Below are 9,696 nucleotides of genomic sequence, written 5' to 3' on the forward strand. Positions count from 1 at the left end.
ACCCTCCTATTCAAACCTCCTTGGCCAAGCATTCAAGGGCCCCACAAAAGCCCTTTGCAAACAGTCCCTCTAACTCTCCCTGGAAAAGAATGGAAAGGCCACGCAGTCATTCCACTATTCACTTTACTAAATTACTTTTTTTTTTACTGTTTCCAATTATCCTAAACTGCTCCATTCTTCATTTTTGTTCCCACAGGCGCCCCTGCGAAAAATGGCTCAATAAAACACTAACAAAAGGAGTTCATAAACTCTTTTTGTTGGTGGGCATTATCAGTTAGGATTGTTGGAACCCGGATTCTAAATCAAGCCAAAAGCTAAAAAAAAAAATCCTGCGCCAGTTTCTTTCCTCCATTCAATCGATGCAAGAGTTGAAGGAAAAAAAAAACACAGACACACACAAATGTCGGAGATTTGTTCAAATCAATTTTCTCTGGCGCTGTCAGTTTTTTTGGCAGATCTTCAATCATATCCAATCCTGAACCCTACAACACAGACATTGGGGTGAAAAAAACTCCTAAAAAACACCCCCAAACTATGCGTGCACTTGACAAAACAGAGAGAACATATAACTGTCCGGATTTTGCTCTAGGGATGAAGGGGTCTTGCCTCTTGTTCCCAACATCCCGGCTTTTCTAGACCCCAGGGCACTGACGGGGGTTGTCTTTTTGTCAACGTGGCTTGAGCATGACGGCAGAACCATTGTGTCTGCCAAGACTGTATCCTGAAGGCAATTTGCACTCCTGAAGTGAAAACTTTAAGAAAGTGAGGAAAGGGGGGGGGGGGAGTGAAGGTGGGGAAGGATGAAGTAGACAGGAAAAAAAAACCTTGAAGCATTAGTCAAGCTAAGTGCCAATAAAGTTCTTTTCTTTTGGTGGTGGTGGAGGGGGAAGTTGGGAACCATCACAATGAGTACTGGGGGGAGGGAGTAGGAAATAAAACCAGCCCCCCTCCCTTTAATAAATGCTGATGGTTTACCATTGTCAGAATTATCGTTCTGTCCATCAGCCCCCTTTCAGGACTGTAATGGATTGATGCAGGGCCACCTTTGAGCCAGCAAGGAGGAAAGAACGCTTTGAGGTTGATATCATTAATACTGCCAACGACCTTAAAAAAGATTGGATGGCCAAGGGAATAGCTTTTACCCTGGGGTCAACCGGCAAGCAATTCAACGTTTCAGTTTCCAAGTGTCTGACTGGAGATGAATAAAAAGGGGATTTGTAAAGGTTTTCGAGTTCATGCAAATTGTCTCCACAACAGGTAGGTCCTATGTGTACATGCAATTTTTATATATGGGCATTGTAGTACATGTACTTTGATGTACATGTACATGTAAGGCCTACTATAAAGGGATTACACTTAATGGTTTTTCAGTGGTTCCACGCCATGTGAAAGGAATGGTCACCAAGTACAAGGGGTCTATTACTTTAATAAGTACATGTACTTGGAAAGTTGGAAAATGGAAGACTGAGATGAACAGATAAGTACTTGCTGACAAGGCAATGCATACAACAGACACAGTACATGTACAAGAACAAAACATAGCCATGAAGTCTCAACGCTGCCTGTAGATCATAAATTACAAGCAAGCAAGTGTACAAGGTCATGTATGTAACTGGTGTACATCAGATGTTAGAAAACACTGGCAATTTTAAGATGCAGATGGTCTGATTGTTTTGCAAGTGCCCACAAAAGTTCTTTAAAAATAAAACCACCACGGAAAACCAAATTCCTCTGAACACTAAAGGAAGCTGAAGAAGTCTTACATAATGTATACATATTTGCACTTGCTCAGATCCTACAGTTCATGTCAAGATCAATGCTGTGAATGATTGGCTGTACTCCAGACTGGCTGACTTTCATGATCAGCAGACTGCAACAAGCATCATTCAATGACAAACCATCGCTAAAAAATCGATGCATTATTGGTGTCAAACACCCAGAGAGCAGAGAATACCCTGGTGCCTATCCATGCAGAGTTCAAAAAGTATGGACTGTAACCCCGCCCCCTAAAAAAACGAATAAGAAACCTGTCACTTTTTGTGTGTCTGGGAAGGTGTCAGAGTACCAGCCTCTCAGCTGGTGACAGTGTCAGCTTTGGCACCTGTCCCCTGCTGATAGCTGACCGGGCAGTCTCCAACTAGTCAGTGGAGCAAAAGGATACAGGTATCAATGACGTGAGCTATGCATAAAACATGTTGCAACACGCTTCTTAGAATGTGCGCTGCCAACACAGCATCAACTCCGCAGTAAGCATGGCATACCAAACTCTGGCCACAAACCGCAGGATAAATTCTACTGTGAGATGCATTCGATTATCTCAGGCCTAATTTTCAGCCCAAAATTGCAAAAAAGGGAAACCGGCTGTTTTCTCTCAATGAGTACCAGAGTTCATACTGAGTTGGAATGCAGCCACAAACTTCAAACTCAAAGTTCGGAACAAAAATATTTAAAAATTGTTTTATGCTGTGCAGAAATATTGACTGAGACCCATTGCAAAGTGTATCATTTACACAAAACATTGAATATATTTCCCCAAATATCACCCTTCCCAAAACCCACCCCCAAGCATCCTAAGCTAGTTAACGATCACCGAAATTAAAAGTTTATGAAAAGAAATCAGTAACTTAATGGCAAGCCCACGTACAACTCCTCACTCAAGGCTGAAATGTGCAGACTGACAAGTCATTCCCCAATATGCAAACTTTAGATCTGTACTGAAACAAAATACCATTTCCTGTCTGCATAACAGCAGCCAAAGAGATAACAATTTGCCTAAAGTTGGAAAGATCGCCATGCACTTTCCCCTCTGGGATATGTGACGAAATAGGTTCTAAGTTTCAAGACACCGACACTGTCTTATAGAGGGTTTGCATGGCTGCCAATTCCTGCGGGCCAGTGTTTTTGTTCACCAGTATGTGCAACAGAGGCTTCTCTGTCTGAACAAAAAAGCTGCCCTGCAAGATGGCTGCCACGCAAAGCCTGTATTATTCATCTAGCCTAGACCTCAAAGTAATCTAATGCAGAGCATTCTGTAGGGACAGTCTGATCAAAACATTACAAAATGGCCAAGGATGACCCTGCAACACATACAATGATCCACGTCCTAAAACTATGCACCTTCCCTCAACATTGCAATGGGGACATTATTTTTGAATGTGTGGCCCACATTAGCATCCTGGGGATCTGGAAGCTATCATGCCTTGACAGTCCTACTGAAATCTTATCTGCCCTGGTAGTGGCCTCCCTATGGGGACCCTGATGGAAGAGATGGAAGCAAAACCAAGCCCACCCTCCCCCCCAGGGAGGGACTATAAACAAGACTGAATGATTCAGTAGTTTTCCTCAATGCAACAAAGGTACATGTACAGTATGTGCAGTATATATGTAATCACACTTGTATGGAAATAGAAAAGTCAATTATACAGATGACAAATGCTGATATTCACCAACTCAATTTTGTATGTCTATTACCAAGAAGGCTGAATTGGATTCTAGACTTCCATCAGCCAAGTCTGACAGTGACACTGAAAGCATGGCTTATGGCCTTTCACTGTAGTAAGCCAATGGTGAAAAAAAAATGGGATTTGGCTACAGCCTCAGGTCTTGGCCAGTAGGTTGTGTATGTATCTGCAACCACAACCACTCAATATTTTCTGCCATTCCTATGGGACCGATCAGGATCTGATCCTGGTATCTGATTGCTCTTGTGATGCCACTGCATGACCCACTTTGCTTTGCCCATTTGTGTTGTCCACGGCCTAAAAGGTGTCAGTTTCCTTGCAGTGACTATGGCACCAGACCAAGTTTCTTCTGGGCAGATAGCCTGCCAGCTGCTGACCCCTAAATTTACCAAGGACTTCCTTTTCCAGTCAAACTGCTCAAGGAAAAAAAAGCAGAAAGAACCAGTTCCAAAGCTGCACAGTATGATGCAACATACAGGAGAATTTAAGAGGTGGATACATGCATTTTCCATTACCTTCAAGCAAAACTTAAATCCGCAATGCTGATTGGTCGATCCACCAGTGTGATATTATAGTGTTTTGCACGGTCGATATCACACCTGATGTGCTTCACTGTTCTTATTCTGTGCAAATGCTTTTTATGCTACAGCTGCGGAATTCACTGTGAATTATTCAAAAGTGGGATGTTTGTTTCTTATGCTGATTGACGCATTCAAATGCCCGCACACCTCATTACGATTCTAGGGTTGCTTGCAATTTCCGACTGTTTGCAGGATGGCATATGCAAGGAGGACTGCCAATGAAACTGTTCTAAAATGTTTTGCAAACCACTCGTCCACTGATATTGACATTTGGTATAATTTCATTATTATTTTCATGAAGTTTGATTTAAAATCAATTTTTTATCACATGAGAACATGTGATAAAGAATTTAAATTTTGAATTTGTGGGTTATTTTTCAAAATTTTATACATTTTCAAAAAAAAATCTATGTTAACCACCAGTGTATTTTTTAATATTTTTAGTATTATATCAATGTTTTTCTTTTTGTGAGGAACCCCAGGGGAATAAGCTGTTTGTTACAGCTTCTGCCTTTTACTATTCTTAGTATTTTTGTGTTTTTGTACTGTGACTGTTATTATAAATTGTCTTTTTGCCAGAATAAATAAATAAAATAAGAAAATGTCCCACCCATCATTGGTCCTCGAACATGTGGTATGACGGACACAGATGCACTTTACTATTCCATATTCCACTTGTGCTTGTGATAACTAATAATGTCAATAGTGCTAAAAGGAAAGCAACAACAGCAAAAGGTGCATGTACTTTTGTGGCGCACAACAAACCGTTTTTGAGCAATCCCTCAATGCACATGTATGCTTACAAAACACAGGACAATGATATATGCTAGTTACTATGTAGAAAAAAAACTGCAAGCACAAGTACAGGTCTCAACACTGTCAAACTGCTTCTTCAAATATAAAGAAATTTGAGGTTGAATCAGCCTTTTTTTCTCGGACAAACCTGTAACCACAGAGCCTCCACTGTCTATTTCAAAAGTTCTGGTGACCTCCCATGTCATTTAAGATTAACCAGGACAATAGAGTACATGTAGCCTAGGTTCATATAAATTGCAATGACTAAGACTGTCTTTAGCTTTCATGCACGAATCATGGTTTATTTCTTTGTCTTGTCCTTGTACACAAACCAATAAGCAATCACAAATCTTATCTATCCCTGACTTTTACTCTAGCAAAATCGGCCAGTAAATATGCTCTAATACTGTCCATGTACTATGATAATGTCTTTTCCCCTCAGGACAACTGTCCGGCCCTTTTCTCAGAGCTCCAGGCACTTGAGACAGTGTATTGATTCCCACTATTTATTATATCACTCACTGCCCCAAGATCCCCTCATGAATGACCAAGTGCTTCTCACAGGAAGAATGAGCCAACTTGGTAGTGGATGGGAGAGGGGGGGTGCAATTCACATTGATCAATTGGCCAAGGGGGAATTTTCTTTAAGCTGAGAGCCTCTTGCCCAGGTAGATCTCTTTTGTCTACAAAGAGCTCTGAAATGGTTCCTATTTCTATGCAGGCGACTAATCTCATTAAAATTCTAGGGGGAGAGGGCATCACGACATATTTGATTAGACTCAAAACTAAACATCAGGGTAGTTTACATTAAATCCACATCATGAAGATTATGCACCAGTGAACTCAACTCAGCTGACTTCAAAACATGTGCAGAATACATAATCTTCCTTTCTTATGTGAAACATGAAAGAAAAAAAAACACCATTCTCTAAAGAAATTCACATGTGAAAAACCCTTTACACTGGCTTTAACAATTTGTTCCCAAGTCTGAAAAGCACTCATACCAATTTGGGGAAAATCAACTTCCAAAGGCCATTTTAAAAAACCTTTTACCAACTAAATTCTACAAATTTCCAATGTCTCCAATTGAAAGGATTCAATCAAAATGCTACGAGTGCAAATTCTTGCTCGTGAATATAACTACCTTGTAGTTATACTACTGCTTACTTAACTTATGAAGGTTTACATGTCAGCCAAGACTATACACACTGAAGTTGAAGTTGTAACTCAGTTTTTAATTTCAAGTTTCCTGTCTACTTAGAGCAAGTCCCAGAACATGCTGTACCATGTTTGCAAACTGTGTTTGTTAGGACAGAAAGTTCACCCCAAAAGTCCACATGTATGCATGAGCACCTTGTGAATACATGTACATGTACATGCAGTTGAAGACATGTGTACCTTTAATGACTCAGAGGGGTAGGGGATCCAAAACAAGCCTGAAATAATAACCAGTATGGATACATTCCACTCCAAATCCCTGGAGGGAAGGTTAAATCCCCACAATCCACTGCAAGAAGCATTTTTCCTTTCCTTAACTTTTTTTTTGAGGGGGGAGGAGTTAGATGTAACAAGAAACTCCTCTCATCATGGCAGAGAAAACAAGACACCCACCTAGGCATTGCCTGAATCTCTCTTCCACCAGAGAGTTGGGTGAGGGGCAGACATATAGACGCTGTGTCTTTCCGAGCGGAAATTACTTTGAATAACTTCACGATTGCAGGGCGCGCTTTCTCTAGAGGGTTGACAGGAGATGATGCATCAATGTGTGGCAAGGTCCAATTTTTACAACCTTGACTGTGTTCATGCATTTCCAACAGAAGTTCAGTCCAAGGCAAATAAGTGTTGGCAAATATGCCAGTTTCATAAATATGTATATAAAAAAGATCACAATAGTGAAGTGGTGTGGAACTAAAGGTTTTCACACTGAACTGAATCTCTTGAAAAAAGGTGAAAATTACCAGATTAGACTGCATTAAATGTCATTACCAAAATATTACCAAACAATGTTGACACAGTGCTCTTTGTGGTGGTACTGGTGTCATTGCACATAAAGTTGGCACAGCTGTCTTTATTCTTACAGTTGATTTTAATATTCGATACCTCTAGGCAGAAATGCAGTGACTTTTCTTCTGCACAAAAATTCTTCTGGAAGATATTTTAAAGTGTTCATTTAGCTCTTGAAGACATGGAAGATGATGAAAATGCACACATGCATGATGTAAATTTGGAGGAGGGACCAGTTAAGCAATTCATGTTATTCTGTAACTTCTGTATTTTATATCACAGGCTTATTTATTCTGAATCAAACTGGTAATCCAGATTGCAAAAGAACTTTATCAGACTGTACATGTACATGTAACTGTAATGTAAGGTATGACTTTGTTTCTCGACACTTGAACGATCACAGACAAAACACACCTCAACTCACACAGAACTTCAACAATAAACAAGGTTGACAAAATTTACACAACTGACGTCGAATTTCAAGAATCAAAAACACTAATGAGCTGTTTAATAACCGAGACCACACGTACACCTGAACTCTCTGTGCACGGTACGGCATGCAACTTGCCCACACGCGGCACTACTCGCCACTGCGTTAAGGGCCGCGACCATACCGAAATAACTGGAAATTACACGGTATAACACTCACCTCCGTGCACGGTAACGACCACGATCCCAACCATAAACCACCAGCTCGCTCGTCCAGCCATATTTTTGACGGCTAAACCACGCCACACAGAGAGAAATCCAAGAGCTGGGGGACAATCAGACACTCAGAAAAGATCCTCGATGATCCCTGCCTTCCTTTCTTTTAGAGAGAAAATTCGGAGATTGGCGGGGAAGAGCAATTATTTTGGGAGCATTTCTGCAATCCGTCTGGCCTGATTAGAGTCCCGTGCTGGATGAGCGACTAGTCTATCTCACGAGTAGCGCATGTACGCGTGCGTGAATGTATGATTTGTGTGCTCACCGATTTCTGTGTACAATACGTCTGTGTACAAAATGCGGTGTTGCGTTTTGATTCACTCAGGGATACACATTGTGCATGCGCGAGGCCCGCAGAGAAAAAAAAACATGTACACAGTATTTCAATCACCTCCCTCGAAGGATATATTATTCTACTTTTTATCATTTTATTTAACTGAGACTGAATTGCAACTGAATAACCGAATACCTTCAAAGGACACCGAGTGACATCAACAATTTGGGATAGAAGGAGAAATTATTGAGTTTTTAATTAGCACACTATCAAGTCTCCCAAATGGAACAGTTCTGCTTCGGAGATCAAAGCAGACCGCCGTTCCCACCGCAATAAAACCATCTTTCCAGAACCTTGTAGAGGTTCTTTTTTTAATTAGAAAATCGAAGGATAATTGGTGAACCTCACAGGTAAACTGAAATAGGCCTACATGTATTTCAAATTCGATGTTATAAAACATTGTCACAGCGTTAATTTATTTTAATGCGTCAATATTGTTGGACTGTGTACCTTTTTTCTTGTATTGTTTATGCAATAAAGCAATTATCCGATTCCTTTTATCTTGGGTTATGTATTCTGCTTTCAAATCAAATTAATCTTAAGCAAACATTAACTAAGAGGCACATAAAGAAAATAAGAGCGTTGCATTTTCGACGTTTTTTCACTTTACAACTTTACAGGGAAGTCAAGCGTTTGGGGTGAAAATTGTGACCTTGTTCTATTTTTTTGAAAGAAGCCAAAATCTTCGACGGCACAAAATGGGCCCATGTAACACATTTTATCACTTGACAGGCCACGGTTTACAGGCCTCTCGCGGCGGAGAGAGAAAGCCATTCATCCAGCGTAATTGGATGGCCAAGCTGTGGCTTTCAATTCAACCTTTGTAATCCGATCGCTTTGTGACTGTGTTCACGCCGAAAAGCCGACAAAAACACCACGAACTATTCTCTCACAAAAATGGCATTCTGGCGATACACATCCCCCCTCCCGTTCCTTTCCGGGGCATATATTTATGTGCACTTGCCGGGAGGAAGGCATGATTGAAAAATAAATTGATTGGACTGGATCTGGGCGATCAGTTCATGTCTTTTGTGGTGGTCGAGTACGCCTTCGCTGCCGTTAGGGCTTGTCGAGGCGGACGGCAGCTTATTATATGGGAATAAATGATATATCACCGACATTATCGCTACGGCGAAGAATTTTGTTCGGAGCCCTCTTTAAATGAAAGCTTTGCAGGCATACTTTTTTTAGTCTACTGTGGCTGAATTTAAAACTCGCCGCGCATTCAGCGGCACATACAGAGCTTTATGCCAGGGTTTCATTATGGCTAATTTATTTCAAGTGCCCCAAATTGTTTCCGCCCAGATAACAGTTTTTGAAAGCAATGGGTGAAATGGGAAGACTTGAAAAGTATGCTGGGTATGGTAATTGGCCCTTGAATCTCACATTTTCCACATGATTAGCCTGAGTAAGAAACAAAGTGATTTTGAACATCTTGTCAAAAAAGTCAATAGCAGCTGTTCAACTAATTGTTTTTATAGAAGCGAGATGCAAAAATCAAGAAAAGATTGTTCGAAAAAATCCCCGGTAGCTATCGAAAAAGTTTATGACTTGTGTCACTTCTACTTTCAGACTGAATGAGGCTGCAAACAAGTATGTGGAACGTTGGGCGAAAGATCATGTTGCATGTTCTACTATAGGTGCTGAGTTAATGCATCCTGCCTTCATCACATCTTTAAGATGAACTTGATTTCACTTCTTTTCCCTGCAAAATGTGTATAGTGTTACTAGAAACGCCGTGCACACGCCAACATATTGCCACAAAGGCCATTTTTCCTGAATTCATACACTTCGCAGTATTCTTTGATGAAAATGA

At 40.7% G+C, this 9,696-nt stretch overlaps 1 protein-coding gene across 1 annotated transcript in view; it reads right to left on the bottom strand.

Moving 5' to 3' along the window:
* LOC110980689 (transmembrane protein 132E-like) overlaps window positions 1–7,808 on the bottom strand; it is a 50,131-nt gene extending 42,323 nt beyond the window's left edge. Inside the window, exon 1 of the mRNA XM_022237587.2 lies at window positions 7,491–7,808. Coding sequence (XP_022093279.2) covers window positions 7,491–7,551 — 61 coding nt within the window. The 5' untranslated portion in view covers window positions 7,552–7,808. The remainder of the gene's footprint in view (window positions 1–7,490) is intronic.
* Between the last annotated feature and the right edge of the window lie 1,888 nt (window positions 7,809–9,696).

This window comes from Acanthaster planci, linkage group LG09 (assembly GCF_054643075.1).
Source record: "Acanthaster planci isolate LZ-2023a linkage group LG09, COTS_SCS, whole genome shotgun sequence".
NCBI classification, from domain to species: Eukaryota; Metazoa; Echinodermata; class Asteroidea; order Valvatida; family Acanthasteridae; genus Acanthaster; species Acanthaster planci.